The 20,437-nt window shown below is 34.6% G+C and overlaps 1 protein-coding gene across 1 annotated transcript in view; it reads left to right on the forward strand.

Annotated features, from left to right (window-relative positions):
- The first annotated feature begins 5,586 nt into the window (after window positions 1-5,586).
- The window catches only part of LOC107188754, a 106,274-nt gene continuing 91,423 nt past the window's right edge, over window positions 5,587-20,437 (forward strand). The window contains exon 1 of the mRNA XM_015577105.1: window positions 5,587-5,720. Within this exon, the coding sequence (XP_015432591.1) occupies window positions 5,587-5,720 (134 nt within the window). The remainder of the gene's footprint in view (window positions 5,721-20,437) is intronic.

Here is a 20,437-nt window from a genome sequence, read left to right on the forward strand (position 1 = left end):
CTATAGTCAATAGATTTAGCCTTAAAACACAGATGTCGCCATCAGAAGCTATCATGTAGTAACAGGCCGAGAACTTTTTGAATACACTTTGTAGATACCATCGATTTTGATCAGTTTCACTGCTGTCGAAGACCCGCTGAAGACGCACAATCTTCCAATACCATACCGCGATATGTATCCTTAAACATTCAGTTTTAGGGTATGCGTAATGGTGCATACGATGACTGGCTCGCCACGTACGGATCAAGCACGCCTTCGGGGATACGCTACGACGTTGTAGGTGGATTCATCGGTGAAGGTTATGGTGTCTCCGTCTTGGTCGTGTGAGCCCGTGGCCACTGCAGGCGTTGTTGAATGTGTCGCAGAGTCAACAACGGTTTCGACCGCGTACCTCGATACTGCACGTGTGTTCACGCAAACGTAGGCGCAACGTATTCAAGGACACTCGTATTCCTCCCACTGCTACTTCTTGTTAGGCGAGCCGCAGCGTTAGTGAAGGATCCCGCCGAAATAATCCTTCGAATAATCACTCTTTCACGAAAGCTACCGACTTTTGCATGTATCGATCTGCCACTGCATAAGAGAGTTTGGAACCGCGAGATGCGTGCATAAGAACACAGCTTTAAAACGAGTAGCGTACATTGCACTCATTGTGAAGAATTGACTTCGTTTACTTTCTCTCGCTGACTGTCTCGAGTACGCCTGCATTTCATGTAACCGACACACCGACACCTCTCCCCTCCTAACCCCGCTGCGATTCCTGTTCCTTCAAGCCCTGTTTTTCAAAAACCGTCGACAGGTTTTTATTGAACAGAGTGTAAATAATATTGTTTACTATTCATATAGTACATATTTTGTGTACAGAGCGAGGAAATAATTGTGTCCACTTAAAATACCTCCATCGTTTTAATAAATACAACAAAATATCAGGAGACGAGAAAAGCATACGGTATTATAGTAATAAATCTTTTGTACGCGGCGACATTTGGAACTGAAAGGTCACTTCCAAATTTTTAACTCGAATTCTATCTTTCTTTATGCGTCATACAATAGCTGCTATTTATACGATTTGAATGATCTATAAGAAAAGGGTGAAATAATGATTTTTATTTTTAAAGGAAGTACTTGAAGTAATTAATTGCAGCAAATGTTTGCTTAGTTTTTTACATCGTGTTTTGTGGTGTGTTACTGGCTTTTTAACCCTCCGAGCACGGAAACATGGTCACCGGTCCCTAGGTCATTTCAGACCCCACACCGATATTCTCGAGCTCGAGGCTCTCACCGACACTGTACTAACACAGTGCCAGTATGGCTCGAGCTCGAGACCCTCACCGATATTACTACGCAGTGGCGGTTGCTCGAGCTGGAGCCACCGTCACCATGTATACAATTTAATGATTAGCTGGTTCCACATTACATTTGGGTTTTCGTGGTTCTTATTACACTACTAGAATAAAAATCTCGTGAATTATGAAACAAATTATATTTATTAGTCAATACTTCTGCAACGTCTTGGCCCGGTCGTTCGTATGTAAACAAACATCGGTCGCTATACGATTTACACGACAGCTTCGTCACTGCGTGCATGTCGCTCTCGAGACCGCGTGTCCCCACTCCTGACTCTGTCACTGTGTGCATGTCGCTCTGGCGAACGCGTGACCCAGGGACCGTGCTCGGAGGGTTAAATGTCGAATGACCTATCATTATTACATACAGTGTGTTAGAAAATGATATAGTCGCCTATGTTTTCTGGTGTAACTTGAGAAAGAAATGTATGTAGTCTAAATAGTTGTTGATAATTCTAGACTGATTCATTTACAAACCGTTCGCTCATTGAGGTCCAGTAACCACTTTCATGAATTTACCGGGTTTTCAACCGTTAGAAAATGATATAGCGACCTGAAAGAAACGTGTTCTGGTCTTTGTATATATGTTTCTTTACCTCATTAACAGAGGTATAATACAAACTCATGTATGCATGATGGGTACAGGGTGCGTTTCCGCACATTGTGGAATGCAATGCCAAAGAACACTCCGGTATACAACACCGAAGAAGGTTCCAGAATATACGTTTCGTAAATGAATCATTCTAGAATTATCAACAACTATTTAGACTACATACACAACAAATTTGAGGTGGATCGGTGATTCCTTTCTCGAGTTACATCAGAAAACGTAGGTGGCTATATCATTTTCTAACGCACTGTAGATACGAAGAATAAGAAAGTATAGTGTTCCGTTTCAAAGACTAAATATAACCTTGAAATCTCCGATCTTTCTTCAACCACAGAAAATTATCACTGTGGTATGTACGTACAACCCTGTAGATACTACGGTAAAATTTTCGAAAGTGAAATCTTTCCGGATCTCTGAAACGGGCGGTAACATTCTATGTGGACAAACATATTCTCACACTTTGTATATCTGTGGTACAAGTAAGATACCGTACTTCGGTGGCCTTCATTTGTAGCAAGTTTACCTACAAACCGCACACAGAGATGTTATCCTCTCTGCAAACAACACTCAACTGAAGTTATAGCAGTAGTCTGTCTGGACGTTATGCGGTAATCCTGTTAACCAAATAAAATGATTAAGCCAAGACAAATTTCTTAACGCTGATTACGTGTTGTGTCTAATAGACGTAATTAAGGAATTAGACCAATGTTATGGAACAAAAATACCATAATTTTTAGAACTTTATTTCTAAATATCAAAATCACTTTTTTTAATAAAGTTTGTATACCGTGTAAATATTTTATGTATTTCCAAACATTTTAATCCTTAGTTTTAAAGTAAATTCTTATTAATGCAATAAAGTATGGTATGCAGCCTTGGCCAATTGTATTAAACTCCCCATCAAATATGAATTTTTCAAAATATTGTCATATTAGAAGGAAATCAAACTATTGAAATCTGAAATGTATTATTTTTTATTAATTTTGTCAATATTTGTTCAGTCATCCTTTGCCCTAATGACTGACAATCACAGCAATTTCTTTCTGATTTTTACCTTGTTCTTTTAAAAAAAAATTGACTTGCGTTGTTGGCCACTCAGTTCACTTTTTTCGGCATATTTCTAGGAAAACTTTCTAGCGTTCAAAATATTAATAGCAAAACTAAAGACCAGTTGGTGTGTGTTAGCAGCGAGTACTGGCAGAAGACTAACTTTTAGGAAGAAAGACAAAATATAAACTATAGGGACCACTTAGTTGGTTTATGATCCACTATAAACCTTGTCAACTATTTTGACATTCTTTGGAAGTGCCCGTCAAATGATGAACAATAGAAAGGTTTCAAAGTAATAGTTTTGTCAGCTAGCTACATTAATAGAGGTGCCTAATATTTTTGTCCAAGGCTGTACATTAGCTTCATCATATGGCGAGTATTCACGTTAATAGTGACCGGCGTACTATATGGACGTACATAATTTATAGGGTAAGGGGCCTAAATTTTACCCCTCCACCAAAGATTTTTTGGTTCTTGTTCGAAAACTGATCTATGTACATTATAATCTGACAAAAATTGTATAGTCATTTTGAAACATGAATTACGACACCCGATTATTAATTCTTAAAAGGTTCATATAAATAATATCAAAAATTGAAATGCAAGAAGATGCATTTTTTACATTTCTTTGATAGTTGACTTTTGTATGGTATATAAAATTTTTTGTTTATGAAAATATAAAAATAATGTTTTTATCGAATAAAAATAAAACAAAAACTAAAGAATAAAATCATATACAGTAATCGCACAGAAACTTCTTTGTGTCAGATATAGATGCACACAGCTCATGTCACCATTTGAAGCATGCAGTATATCAAATCGATTTTTCTCCTTTTACGTCGCTCGAACACAACTTACCACATAAAGCACAAGTATCCTTGGGGCGAAATTAAGACCACTATAGGGGGCCCAAATTAGGCACAATATCACTTTTCAATATAATTATCGATTGTGACCTATAAGTAACAAAACGAGATTGCCACTTCACATTATGAAAACAAAAACAACAAACTACATCTAAGCAAAAAAGAACATAATAGAATCATTTGCCTTAAATACTGAAACCTGACGTTAAATATAAGTAATCACTACAGTGCACTGCGTATAACACAACGAACTGTCATAACTTATATTAAAATTGATGAAAACTTTTGTTTATTCTGCCAGTTTATTAGAATCATATTCAACATAAAGTTACACAGTTGCCCTCAGGCTGCTGCACTTAACACTATGGATAAAGTGGGAGACGGAATTAGCCACGGCGGCGAAATTCGGGCCCTTGCCTTATACAATTAACTATATTTATACATATTATCACTCTGACAGTAACAAGGGTGCACCGCGAACGCTGACACGCAGATTGGAATGAAACTCTTTGGATTTCTGGAGTGATTCAAGACAAGAATAACGGTATATTTCATTTGTGCACAATCACAATTTAAGGGTGTGAAAACTAACCCCAAAGTCGAATAGGCACTCCCACTTTTTCATGTATAACTGTTAAAGTACAAGAGATAGAAAAAAATATTTCAAGCAAAAATTTAATGGTACAATAAGCGCTATAAACTTACGTTAACAAAATTTTGAAAAAAGTTTTTTCCTTAAAAAGAAAATATTAAAACATGTTTTCCAAAATTTTATTAACGCCAGTTTATAGCGCTTATTGTACCATTAAACTTGTTCTTCAAACATTTTTTCCTATCTCTTGTACTTTAAGAGTTATACGCGAAAAAGTGGAAGTGCCCATTCGACTTTGAGGTTAGTTTTCACACCCTTAATTGGTGACTGGACACAAATAAAACATACCATTATCCTTGTCTTAAGTCACTCCATAAACCCACAAAGTTTCATTCCAATCCCGTGAGTCAGCATCCACGGTGTTCCCTTGTAAGCGCTGAAGCTGCCAACGACAGGCACAAGTTTCTGTCTGAAATATGCGGACGGTTAAGTGTCGATATTTATTCGTTAACTCTCCGAGCACGGTCCCTGGGTCACGCGTTCGCGAGAGCGACACGCGCGCAGTGACAGAGTCAGGAGTGGGGACACACGGTTTCGAGTAAGACACGCACGGAGTGACGGAGCTGTCGCGTAAATCGCATAGCAATCGATGTTTATTTACAGACGAACGACCGGGCCAAGACGTTGCAGAAGTATTGACCAGTGGAACCAGCTAATCATTACATTGTACACATGGTGACAGTGGTACTGCGTAGTAATATCGGTGAGGATCTCGAGCTCGAGCCTCGCCGTCGCTGTGTAGTAGTAGAATATCGGTGTGGGGTCAGAAATGACATAGGGACCGGTGACCATGTTTCCGTGCTCGGAGGGTTAATCGATCTAACTTTCCTCTGCGCTTATGTCCTAAATCATGTAACAGTAAAGTATCAACAAGAAGATGGTGTGCATTTGCAACTGTTTGTTTCGTCTTTCAAATTCTAAAATCGATAATATTACATATGACTTTCGTGACGAGGATACGTGATTTTGTTTCAGGTGGATCACGCGGAGAACGAGGAGGGCCAAGGAGGGGGTGGTCTGTCGGGGTCCTCGGCGGGCTGCAGCGGTGCTTCCGGTTCGAGAATGGGCCCAGGGCCCGACTCCGGTAGCAGTGCTCCCTCTTCTGTTCCCCAGTCACTGGCTACCTCGAGGGACGACGAAGACGAAGAGGATGAGGAAAGCAGTGGCAGACGGTCCAATGGCCACACAGGAACGCGGTGAGTAAACTCGGTCCCTCATCCCTTTGTCCTTGATAATAGTGCCCGATGTAATAATGCTTACGAACTAGCACCGCACATATTCTAATGTGCGTCGAGTGATGGGGTTCTCCGATGGAAGTTTGCGTTATAATTCTCAACTGTCGTTTGTTAAATCGGGTTATGAGGTAAGAGAGGTTGCGACGGTGTGGAATCGACGTGTATTTACATTGAACGGTTTCAACGGATGATTCGCGGAAATACGTGGACAATTCTTGTGGACAATTCATTCCTTGTCGCACCTACTGAATTTTGATCGAAGTTTCACCGATGATTTCATCGGTTTTCCTTTATACTTGTCGTTTACTTGTCCATCGTAACTGAAACACAACTGAAAGATTTCATTTCAATGTATTCCAAATAAATACAACACTCGACTTTCATTTTATTTTTTTCACCTGTGTTCACAAAATTTTCTATTTAATGTGAACTATTTACCCTGCCAAATTCGAATCTTTTTTACAGATGCATATTCATATTTCATTCTTGTACGATTCTATATAAAAAATTCGAATAGTAAATATCAAGAAAACCGAAGATTACAATTAGGATATCAAAAATGAATATTCAAGTTTGCTAGTTAGAAATTAATCATTTCCACGTCTCTTTTGCGTCTTCCTGAGGGAAACAAATAGCGTTTAAAAATATTCGCTTGAAACGTTTTACAAAAAATGTATGACATGATTGTATTCGATACTTAAACTTATCGTTCAAAGATTCATCGCACGAAGCACAGATCGTTCAGGAACTATCATCTAAACCTGCGAATTATATTACATATTTCATTTATTGTGACTATTACAGAAATTACACGAAAGGGTATTTATTTTTAGGTACCTATTTTGTTAGATTGTTGCATAATAAATGTTTTTAAATTATACGATTGAACGATTATGACTTATTTCGAAACAAATATTTTCAACCAAAATATAATCTATCTGAATTGACACACCTTGCCAACTACATAGTTACAAGATTTTTGATCTTATGTTTAACGATTTCAATATGGCTGAAATGAAGCTCATTGAAAACCGGCATTTATTATGCAACAATCTAATTACTGGACCGAAAGTTTAAAAAAGAAATACCGGAAAAAAACGACAGCATGGTAACAAAAATAAAACGTATGTAGTACGTATTAATGTCAAAATTTACTTAAATACTTTATGTGTAGTTAACCCTTTACCTCTAATTGTAAGCGTTCTACAACTGCAACATTAATTTTAAAAGTGTGTAAAATTCTGTCGCCGATTAATATTTAACTTTTGTCAGAAAGGATCTGTAATTTTACTGATAGTAAAGTAGACCTCAACGTTCTCAGTTGAGAAATTCAAGTATTCCCTCCAAAAATAATTAAAATATATAAGAAATAGGTCGTTTTAATATCCACATTTTCGAGTTCAAAATAACAAGAAACAACATAATATCAAGAGTCTGGGTGTTAAAGGATTAAAGTAAATTAAAAATCCTGTATAAAGATCGACCGGAATAAATAAGAAAAATGGATTTTAATGTAACGAAATTAGCTGATACTTAAAATCGATGATAGTTCGCGATGCAATCAAAGTACAGACCGATATCGCGAAAGTTTTTGTACTGTTCGAGGTAGGTTTGGACAAAGGCGACAGCTCCTCGAAGGTGTTCTTAGTGAGTGTTTGACTTCAGGAGAATCTTTGGAAACTTGTAAGGAACTACACAGAAGTCAGTTGGTCGTATCATGGATAGCTGGGCTCCTTTAGACTTCGATCTCTCGTGGTTACCAGCAAGAGTGGGTCTGGAAGTTTATTGTCAGTCAAAAGTATAATTCAGTATCGGAACAGTTTCAATCGGAAATACTAGCTTATAACTTTGAAGGGTTCAGTGTAATAGTTAATCGTATTACGTGATATACACATTCGTTTTCCTGAAGTAATTTACAATTACTTGAGTGTTAGAAGAAATTCTACGAACATGCTTCTTCCTTTTTTGATTCTTTTCATAACATTTTCTCAGCAACTGAGACTGCTACAATTTTTAGATACACACATAATATTTCTAACCGTTAACTGCCGAGGTGCAAATTTTGTTACTTATTACGTGATATACAAATCTTATTTCTTCATACGCAACTAGTAGTTTTGCATTCTCATGTAAGAAAACATGGAAATATACGAGCATCTCTAACTATGGAACAAAATAAAAAAAGATGAAAAAATCTGAATATACTCACGGGATTCCCTAGACCCCATCACTTAAGCTTAGTTATAATTAAGGTACAGTATCTAAAATTTTCAAAAACCTTTATGTAGTGTGCATATACACTACCGTTCATAAACCACTGGATATTTGATTCTTGTCAGGAAACTACAAATTTTTAGAGATACAAATTTGGGAAGTAATCTTGTTATAGTTTTTCCTTAAAATAATCTGTTACACTTTCATTTTTTTTAATAAGATGGTGACTTTTCCCGTGGGTGATCATGAGCGCTCTTGCTCACCACAGCCCAGTTGGCTACCTGTGCTTTAAACAAACATTAAACACGTCTCAAAATTGTGTCAAGTTAGAGGATGACAATAAAATCGTATTTTATTTCTTCTATTAGACCTTTTTAATCTTGTAAAGAAATATGTATACTCCTTGTTTATTTATTGTACTCTACGATTTACTAATTTTTACTGAACATGGAGGTTCTTAATATATAAAGTTTGTTTATTCAATAAAGGTACATTGAACGTTGCAAAGAGTGTTGCAGTTATAGTAAATCTTTGATCGCACTTAAATATGAGTTATTATTAACTTAAATTTTCAAAGTTTTATGTCAATCTCGTATGAACAGTGACGATAACTAATGCTGCGCACGTATCAAGAGTACGAAATCGTAATTGTCTAAGTGCATTCAAGTATCTCCATCTCCCTGGAGATTAAATTAAGTCCCCCTTGATAGCAGTATCTGAGACAGGAGTAGTTCGAATCTTGGAAATCAATTGTAAGTGCCCTACAAAGTTGAATTGTTCGAACACGAAGCTGTAAGTGATTATTATTAATGTAAACTAATTTGTTGATACGATATGAAATAAAACGAGATGAAGGAACAACGTTAAAAGTAACTTCATTGCATAATTCTTTGCATAATTATAAGTTCTTGTAATTTTGCTAATGTTTATTTTATTACCTTCAATTAAGGATGTTTTATTAACTTTCTATAATTTTCTTACTGTTCTTATTTTTCAACAAGACTATTGCTTCAACTATAAATACTTTAATTTCAATATTATTTCTCATTTATTTTCCATTATTTCTCAGTTAATATTCTGTTCTGTGAATATTAATATTCTATTCCAGGTTCCCATATTTGTTATTTTCTGTATTGTATAAATATAGATTTTCTTATATATATTTTCTAGTTTAATTCAAAGATTAATTCAATTATTAGAAATAAATGTTAGCAGTACCTATCCCATTCTACGAAACAGAATTTTCCTACGTTCCATAAATATAAGAAACAATATTAAATATTGATTTGTTAATATTTGCGTTCTGTTGGTGTATATATTTTAATCGTATTATTTTTCTCGAAGTCTCTTTGTTATTTCCATGAACAAAGGTTCCACAATAACAGAATAAATTTAACTTGCATAAATAGAATAAATAAATTAAAAAATTTATCTGTAAACCAAAACCAAACAATCATTAGTACAAATCTTCGTTTCCTACACGTGCAAATTGAAAATAAATGATTATTGTGGTTGTAGGGGTGATGTAGAATCAACACGAATCTCATGCGAATCTGATTCTATGTAAACCATCCTCCATCCTACATAGCACCGTACATCTAAACGACTTCCGTTTCATGTCCATTTCCCAGATAGCACATGACGCCTTGAAAACGCTCATTTTACGGCTATTTTAGGTCTGAGACGTTTTTAAACCGCTTTCAAGGCGTCATGTGCTACCTGGGTTTATATCCCAATGTCCTACGTTCATTTTGAACATCCCTAGGATGTTAGTAAGACTTCAATTCCGGATGTTCTAGAAACGTCCGCCCCGAAAGTCCTACGGATGTTCTCAAGATTTACATGTCACATGTCCTAGGAATGTCCGTTTTTTAAGTCTTAGAAATGTTCTTAGAATTTAAATTACGGATGGTTTCGTTTAGTAATTTTTGCTCAATTTCATTCCATGCAAGGTGGTGGATTCCCATGAGGAAGGTGACATTTTTTAAAGAATTAGTAGAGAAGTGTAACGACACTAGTGGTTTTATACAGAAACCTCAGGAAATTTGAAAAAACATTTTTTTCTTTAACTGTCTCTAACCAACACAGAATCATTATTTTGCTTTGAGTAAGTGGTTTCCTTTAAACTGTCTTTAACAACACACAATCAGTTTGGAATCTGCTTTGGAAATAAAAATGAACACAATGTACACACAGACCATAACTCCCGGACCTTCATTTTCATTATAATTCCGTACAAGAAATTTATCCTTTTATTTATGAATAGGTACTAACTCGATGTAATTTCGACTGAGTGCGGAAATCGCAGGAAAATTAATCCTTTATTTATTAGGTTCAAGACAATATAACCTAACTTCTACCACTTTGCACAGAATAAAATTTTACCGTAATTTTAAACATTTGAGAAACGTTTCTTATACGCCTTTTAAGACATTACCATATCATTTTCTAAAACTCTATAAATGTTCTCAAGAAGCTCAAAGAATGTTACTTTTACACATTCGGAAAACATTCTGAGAATATTGACACAGAACGTCCTCAAGGCGTTCCACTTTGTAAATAGGACCTTCCTAGGACATTTAAAGGCCTTTACGAGGACGTAGGGGGACATGTGGACCTCTTCAGGATATCCTCCAAATGTTTCTGTGCTATTTGGGATGATTTATAACACTTGGACAATTGTCTTGCTGACAATTGAAAAACTATGTACTTACATTTGTCCATGTAATGTCACGTAATAATTTACCAATAACATTATTAATTATTAAATGTTAAGGGATTCATAATAATTTAATAAATAAAATTATTAGTTGTTGAATGTTACAGAAATTCAATAATTGTTAAAACAAACTATCAGCAACAATTGCTTTTTATGCATATTCCAAATGCAAATCGGTTAATAAGAAACTTATAGAATTATTCGATTACAGAAATTTTAAATGGATTTAACTTAAATGACTATAAAAAATAAATAGACCGCGGTAGTTAGTGAATAAAAAAAATTGATACTTCAACAGATATTGTTATTTGTACACGGTGTAAAGAAGAATAATGAACAAAATCAATTTCGTCACATCGTTTCGATCACGTCGTAATTTTGTAATCTTTTACGCGTTACGCCACGGTTAGCCAGGCCCTTTAATACAGTTAATAGAATCTAATAACCCTCGATGATGTGCCATACCAGCATACGGGACACTAATTACTATCGAGCCATTTTAGATATAAGTGCATCGAGCTACGCCATCTGGATGCACTTTGATGAGAAGCAATCCTTTTAGATTTTTGCACTCATTTTTCATGGAATGTTTCAATCTTTTTAACTAAACTTGTAGTATCTTTATATTATCACGCCAGACAGGTAATTTCAAATCTGAGTTACAAGACGTAATTAACATATCGTCATTCATTGGCCAAAGTGATTAAGGGTCTACTTTACCTTACTGGTCGAAAAAGGAGGCCAATTTTTCATGAATTTGTTCAAGAACTAATGAACAGATTTTAATATTGTTTTTGTTCAAGTTTCGTTAATTCTTAATTTATAGAATTATAATTGAGACATGGCTACCGTGGTTAGATTGGTAAGATTTTAAACAAACTTGCAAACATACGTAGAAGTTACAAAATATCTATTGTAATCGTACACTTCGCAGAGGTCAAAAAACTATTTGGACAGTCAACTGTTATTGCATTAATAACATGAATTTCATATTTCTATCATTTTGTCCTCCAATCATATTTTAGAAGTTAATCAAGCTTTATTCAATTCTTTTCTTACTATTGCCCCTAAATATTCAACTGCAATACATCTCAATTAAATCCATTTAACAATTCTCGCTATATGTTTGGGATTACTGTTCTGTTGAAAGTAAAATTTCTCGAATGGTCCAAATTACCCGGTACTTTTTTAAAAATTCTAACGGATGTCAAATTTTTTTTCCAACAAAACTGTTCAAATATTTTCGCAGTGTTTCTCTGATAATTTTAATTTTTAAGAGGAATTTTATGCTAATGAAATTTGCATTGATTTCTATATCCAATTTTTCATAGATGTAATTCTGCGGAGCAATCTCCTTTACTAACTCATTAGATAAGCTAGCCTTAGTACCTTTCTTTCTAGAAATCTGAACACGTTCATTTCACAGTGAAATATAAATTAACAGAAATATAGATAATCCGTAGCTGAAACGGTATCGCATCGAAATTAAAAAATCGCGTAGAAATCGTGAGAAGTTAGCCGTCAACTTTGCCGGCGAAGTATTTAATTACTTCGTCGATGTTGTTACGGTTTCCAGTCAGACGCAATAAGAGCATACCATCTGGGAGCATTAATCAAAAGTCCAACACTTGAAAGTCTTCGCAGCAATTCTGCCGCCAGGCTCACACGATCTTCGAAAGGAGTCGGTTCAGCCGGATGCTTAAGATTTATCAAGGGAAAGTCCTATTCTAGGAATCTGCAAAACTTTCCATGTTTCTCATATTGAGTGATTTAACTTTAATATAAAACAATTGCAAGGAATGTTACACTTAAATTCATACATCCGTTTTCTAGCAAGTAATTGAAAATTGTAGCATAACTTGTACAACAGAGAATATCTTGCATCTTTTAAATAACTAATAGTAAGTAACGATTTTCAATTGTGTGTTGTAGGAGATCGTTGTACATGAAATGTTTAATTTTACCTGTAGGTGTATTGGATGTTATTTTTATAAATGAAAACGATTGACATGGTTATTTGAATGCAAAAGTAGACTGTACCTACTTGTTTCAAGGTACTACGAACAGTGGCGATAAAATTAAGTACATCCGTTAAATATTAAATTTAATTAAGTTAAAGAGTAAATCTTAGTTAAATTCTGTTGTTTCCTGTACATATATTGAAAGATGAACATTTTAAATCAAATTCACAAATAAACTTCATAAAGATGCATCGAGTTCTCTATTTTATTCTGAACCAAATAAGATACTTAGCAGAAGAAAGAAATTTCTACTTTTGTTCCCATCTGTGTGAATTACTTTAGAAAATGTCATTTTGCATAAAAATACGCTGTTTAGTAACGACAACATTTTGCGAAAAGATGGCAGTTGAAAGTGTTATCTAAGAGTCATATTCAAAATCAGTATAATAATTGTATATTTAGAATCTATTTAATCCGACTTAGTCTAAAAGGATTCATGTAATGTTCAATATAATATCAGGTGTCGGTAATAATTCGGCTATTTCATGTGTAAAAACCTAATACTCATAATTTCTAACAGTAAGTTTAAATAAACGTAACGGATTCGGTTGAATTCCATTTCGAACCATTGGATAAATTCACTTCGAATGAACCTCAAATCTTTTTACTATCGAGGTAATTTGTGTTTTACAAAAAAAGAAACAATGACGTACAGTGCAATTTAAATCATTTTCGGTCTTAAATACAGTCAGATATGTGACCTAATGTGAAGTCGTCATTTCATGTATAACAATTTAATATCTTCCTGTAATAATTTTTTTACAATCGGTTTTAATAAATAATCACACATTCTTCGGTTCCAAATCTATCAACATCGTTCAACTTCTTGTTCTCGACAAAATAAAAATAAACGTGGGACCTAGAAGGACAGTATGTCATCGAATTTGCAGCTACTGCTGCGGTTGCCAATTGAGAATTCTGCAGTTTCATTCAAAGTAAGGCCTTGTACGTGTTAGGTTTCTCTTTCACATTTCGTTGTTCAATATTCTGAGGATACGTGCTTCTCATTCTTATTAACGGTTGGAGGTGTACAAAATTTGTTTCGAATTCGTAAGAAATTACGTCCTAACGAAAATGGCAAATTATACAATAATACACTGTTAGTAATACTTAATTCTATGTAATAATATTGTGACGTCATCGGTGAGTAAGAGGAAGATGGATTTTATTTGCCGTTTTCGGTGGTTGTCCGGTGCAAAATTTAATTTACCTTATCTCTAACTATATGTATATGTTACGGCAAATGTGATTAATCCGGTGATTATGTATAATTGCCGGTTATTGTATATAATCACCACTAAGTTTGGTAAATGTGATGAATTCTTGAATATTTATCAAATTAACCGGCGAGTTTATATAATTCCCAACTCGTAATGGCGAATGTGATAAATATCTTGACCGATTGAGCCAGTAGAATACAGCGCAGTTTTTTGAGTAGTTACTAGTCAGTTTTTCGTTGGACACTATGACACAAAAGGCTGCGAATAACAATATTTTATAATTAACAATTAAAAATTCAATAAATGGCTATTTTAAGTCACATGGATGTAGCCTGAACGAAATTTGAATAAGGGACTGACATGTCTTGTCAAATGAAAGACCTAAGTAGAGAAAATAATTTTATTATTAGAACTCATACAAAACAGTTACATATAAAAAACACACTAAACTCATAGTCTAGAGACATTTATGTACTTTTTTTGAATTCTTTTAACATCCTGTTTCAACCACCATGGCCTATTGATAAGTGTGCTTTATGAATTATGGTAAAAAGTTCTTCAAAGTACACGTAAAATCTAACATTGAAGGTGTCTTTATTTACGGGAAAGATACGTTTTTCAACATTGCCGACTTTCATTACGTCGTATCTTTTTAGATACGATCTCTTCGATAATCTTCCGGTTGTTTCCCACTACTTTTGTTTTTACTATTATTCACTTTTTTTAACAAGTCATCGTATCTTTCTTTCGCCAAAACACCACCGTTTGCTTTCTTAGTGTTCATAATATTAACTAACTTGGAGTTAAAAGGCTCAAGCATACCAGCCATCATTCAATATTTTATAAAATACGAGAGGGTAGCGAAAAAACGTCTAGCCGGCATGAAATTGGAAATACTACTGTAGGAGTCGGCACTAGACGAGCGGAATCGTGGACAAAGTCCGATCACGACACGTGCGCGTTCGGTGCTCGCCAAAGGGACCGCGTAAGAAAAAAGAGAGTGCATCCGATATCGACAAAGACCGCCAATCACGAACAGTAACGGACTTTTATCACATTCGTCATTAGGATTTTGGAATTATATACACTCGCCGGTTAATTTGATAAATATTCAAGAATTCATCACATTTACCAAACTTAGTGGTGATTATATATAATAACCGGCAATTATACATAATCACCGGATTAATCACATTTACCGTAACATATACATATATAATAAAAAAAAATAATTTTCAAAGCATTGTACCGATCAGAGTTGGGGCTTTAAGACCGCGTGTCGCCTCTTCTGACTCTGTCACTGTGTGCATGTCGCTCTCGCGAACGCGTGACCCAGGGACCGTGCTCGGAGGGTTAATAACTGAACTTGAACCTGTTTTTCCAAATTGAGCTCCAGCGTAGTTACCAAAAACTCTGCCGATGTAACTATGATTCTGAACTCTAAACTTCGTAGGACTCCCAACTCCGCAGAACTCTAAACATTCTAGGACTCTAAACTCTGTAGAACTCTGAACTATGAGCTTCGAATTCCGAACACCAAATTTCAAACTCTGAACTAAATCTAGCTGACTCTCGGTTCTGTACTGATTCTGAAATTGATTTGGGGCCCACAAACCCCCTTCAATGCTCCTCTAACGTAATTCCTCTAGAGAAGGCGTTACAACATTCCTCTGGCGTGGGGGTGAACAGCAATCCGGTAACATTGCGGACTTTCCATTAGGTTCTGTTTTCCTTGCAGCGATGTTTTGGAGCAGTCCGAGTGTTACGTGCTACGTTATCGCCTCGAAACTTTAAGTTTATGACACGTTGATGATCACGCACTACCTCTCAAACTGTTGACACATTTTTCTTTCCATTTGCTATAATCCATTTAAAAATCTTTCACTGTTCCATAAACCCCTGTTATCGACGTGTGCTGGCACCATTATTAAGTATACAAATATTTACGTATCGTGTTTTATAGTAATTGTCGGCTAACACCCTTATTAAGTACATATAGAAATATTTATGTATCGAGTTTTATAATTGCTTGGATCATTGCTCTGCTATTAATTATATTTGGAAGATGATAAATGTTACCGTCTAAAAATTCGATGTTTTTTCGTGTATCATCTGTGATGGCCATGGCTTTCAACATATTCATTTGAAAGGTTGTTATTCAATTACATTTTGAATTTTATCTGATATTTTTATCAATGGAAAAATACAGTTTAATGCATGTTTGGTGTTTTACATTTTAAAGAATTCTCCGTGGAATTTAAATTTGTGCCTTGGAAGCTATCACAACTAGTTCGTATTTTTGCGTCATTTAGAGAAACTGGTTTAATCTAATGTCAACAAAACTGAAAGGTTCATTGAATTCGTGATACAGTTATAACGTAACCTGAGAAGTCTTAAAATACTTGACGAATGTCTACGGCGATCGAAATAACGCGTTATTTCGAAGAACTAGAAACTGTGACGAATCTACTGAATAATCGGAAGGAAATATCACTCGGAAAGATTAAAAAGTTAAAAAAAAACCTGGATAGGAAAGTGACCCACCCAGAGTGCGATGCAAGTTGCAGAGCTTAAGAACTTTGATGGATATACGAAGCAATCAAAATAGTATAAAAGTTTAGGAAGTGGAAAAGTTTATAGAAACTACCCAGCTATCAAAAGTAAAATGTAACTGAAGAACACTCAAAGATTGTTTCCAATGAAGTTTTGCAATCAAACTAATGTACAAAAATGATTAAACATTGAAGACTTACAAAATGTACATACAGGAAACATGAAGCTGTTAAGTAACGTTGTTATGAAACACAGAACTTATAATTAACATGAATTGTTGTGAGCTAAACTATTAGAATTGGAACTATTAAGAAATTAGTTTTTTTTAGTATTAAAAACGTTGATTAAATGTTATTCAACATATTATCATATTGAGTTCTAAGAAATCATGTATACTAAAATTACATGCCACCTTCAAGTGAATAAATACATATATATATATTTTTTACTGGCCCAATTTGTGTTTATTAGCCAGTACAAAGTATAGCCTGAAAGAAACGTGAAATATTGCTTAAGATATTCTTCCTTACAATAAATTTTCATAAATATTAGCATTCGTACTCCTTTTCCAATGATATTGATTTACGTAAATGTAAACATAGATTGATTATATTTGATAATAAGCAACACTGTATTGTCTTCTGTCTTATGCTCGTATACACGATTATTGTTGATCCATCATAATTAATATTACTTACTGCAGCGTGTACATTACACTAGACAATCAATATTAATCAATCATTCAATTACACAGTCAATGTTGTAGTAGAAAGCGTGCGATAGTTCGCAAAATGGCGGAAGCGTAACGCGCTTTGATTCAATGTTTCTTTTGGTTCTACATCTTACATTTTACTGTAAATCTAATATTGTGCGAATAACAATGTATGTACCACATTTTGTACTGACTGAATTCACCTTGATTTCCGTAGTAAAAAAGATATACCTAGTTCAAAATTTTATGAAAATTGGAAGAAAAAGTTAATATAATAGGTTGTAAATAAAATGTCAGCACTTTGACGCATAACTATGTAATTTTAGAAGTAATTTCAATTTTATTTTATAGTATCTGTTGCAGTGTTTTGTTGCGGTTATTTTTATGTATATTATATGTGTGTGATGTTTAAAAAATGGACCTGTAACGAGTCGATATTCGGAAGATGTTACGCTACGCGTCTTTCAAAGGCTGAAGAAACTATCATAAACCTTACAGACTTGTGGACTCCAAGTTCATTTATTTTTATTTTTATTATTAAATTGTTAGACATTCAAAATAGTGCTGAAATTTAGTTTGCAATTTAATAGACTTTGACTAAGAATGCTATTCATCAAGGGGAACACAGGGTTGTGTACATTATGCCATTTTAGCACATGAAACAGATAATATTGATAACTAATAGCTGTTAATTTAAAACTACATATTCTATTCAACACTAGAAAAGTTAGAGTATCTTGCTATGTTCCGGTAGTCATTGAATTATCACAGAAAAACGTTACAATATAATGGACAAAATTATATTCAACTGAAAAAGAACTCAACGTGACTTTGGATTCACTATGAGACAAATGTATTCTCGAAATGCTTGTTACCATTAGATGTTTTTACTCAATACCCAATGAATTTGGGTACTAACTTTATTTTATTACATTATCGTATCTTTATACACGGTCTCAGGTGAGGTAGTATACCCGAGCAGGATGTGATTTGATAAGAAGAAATAATTCGAGAAGAAAGAATAAATGTTCATCGGTTTAAGTTTTATTTTCGAAAAAAGTGTGTTTGAAAGTTAATCCCAGTCACGTATATTTGTGCTAGAAATAAGTAGAAACGGCCTGCAATGATCAGACACATTAGCCGAGACCTATTCTATTCCCTGTGTATCCATCAAATTTTCAAGTTCAATTAACTCGAAAACAATGTTTCATCCGAAAAAATTGTATTCCTTTCGTTTGATGTATTTTTCTTTATAGAATCACCTCCTTCTCGGTTATACTATCCGATCTGAGACACCCTGTATATAAAGTACTGATAACATCACCCCGAATTTAATGAAACTTAAGGGGTCATGCTCAGTCAGGAGGCCGAAAAAAGAGTGTTCCTTTGGGAATTCTTTTCTCGAAAACTATAAGACCTTGTTCAAAAAATGTGTCTGTGTTTCAAAGATTGCAGTTTATAGATTATAAGGTAATTGTTTTATTTAAAAATATTTGTTAGTAAATAAATGGTGAGCGATCTCTCGAATGTCTCTTTACGAAAAGTGGTCTGCCGTGATCACTGTAACTTCGTAACGGTTCGTCTGAAATTAAAAATTCAGTAAGATTTATGTAATGGAAGAACCAATCTTGTTCTTGAACGTGAGGTTTTCCGAAATATTGATTAGGAACAAAATAGCGGACGTTTTCCTGAAAAAGTGCGATTTTTACCTAAAAAGTCACTCGTTTTTGGTCAATTAAAAAAAAATGTATGGAACGAACAAACGAATCCTTCGTTCAAGGACAAGCCTTTCTGATTGGAAATAAGGCGCAAAAGGATTCATGTAAATCGACACAGTAGTTTTCGAGAAATATTGATTATCGATTTGAAAAATGTAGTTTCAAGAAAAACGCGTTTAAACTTTCAAGTCAAGCTTGCACTTATATAAAATGTTCATTTTTTAACACCTATAACTCTGTCATTTTTAATTGGATTACCTTGAAACTTGCACAGAATATTCTCGAGATGTTGTACTTAAAGAAAATGTAGAACGTGAAAAATCGATTTTTTGAAAATTTCTGACTGAGCATGACCCCTTAGGATTAGAACGATTATAATTGGCCGCATAATTTCTGTAACAGTCGTTGCTTATGGATACACGAGCTACTACTTTTCATTACGTCCCACTACTTTATAAGATCGATCTGTATAAAATGATCCACAGTTTGATAAATACTCTCTCAATATGAAACAAGTTTCCATGCGTAAGAAAAAAATGGTCTTGCAAGTATTAGCGAATAATTGATTGTCTTATCATCAAGAAACTTTGTTCTCGGCTCGTATATGAAAGGTATCGCGATAACTGAAACATGAGTATCGGAATCGGAATAGGAGATAAAAGTTCTGGTTAACGGGGGTAAGTCGAGTTTACTATCACGAAATGTTCTATTTCTGTGCTACGTGCGATGTATCGTTTCCGACATGAATTTCCCATGCGTCTAGCTCGATACATTTAAATGCAGCTGCAATTTATTGCCCGATAAATCTGATAAAGGGAAAAGAAACCACGGCCCGCAATGATGTCCAAGAATCATTGCTGATTTACGATCCAGATGAACCGCGATATTCACGTAGAAAGTACGTTCATAGGAAGTACGAACATTATTTGAAATTAAAAGATAATCGAGAGGATTGGAAATGAAAAAAACCGCCTCGAAACGGAGTAATTCCTGTTTGAATTATTTTTTTTTGGAATAAGGAATATTTCGAGAGTCAATTGCTGTTTATAGATTAAAATTGGTCACCCTGTATACATTAACGCAACAGATCTTCATTACCTTATAGTTATATAATCTTCTTTCCAAGATTTTCCAGGAACACGTAATGAAAAATCACCTTGTACATTTTTCGAATTCGTTGTTACATCTTAACATTAGAACTACCAACGATAAACGTACCTACATATATCTATTTCGATCGGATCGATAAACATGACAATCTTTCGAAAATATACAAATTTATACATTATCTAATTTCTTCGCTTTCATGTGGCAATAAAAGTTGTAAAAGATCGGAGAACATGCATTGTCATAACTTTGACTGCTTCGGTAGTTCTAGTGTTAAACGATTTGTCAAAAAACCTCTAAACTACACATGAAGCAGCAAGTTTTCGCAAAAAAATTCATGGTATTTCTTATGAATTATTTGGAATAGTTCTCCCCTAAAGAAACATGCTCTATGTAAGAAGTATACAAACTCTA

Source organism: Dufourea novaeangliae, unplaced genomic scaffold (assembly GCF_001272555.1).
Source record: "Dufourea novaeangliae isolate 0120121106 unplaced genomic scaffold, ASM127255v1 scaffold108, whole genome shotgun sequence".
Taxonomy (NCBI): Eukaryota; Metazoa; Arthropoda; class Insecta; order Hymenoptera; family Halictidae; genus Dufourea; species Dufourea novaeangliae.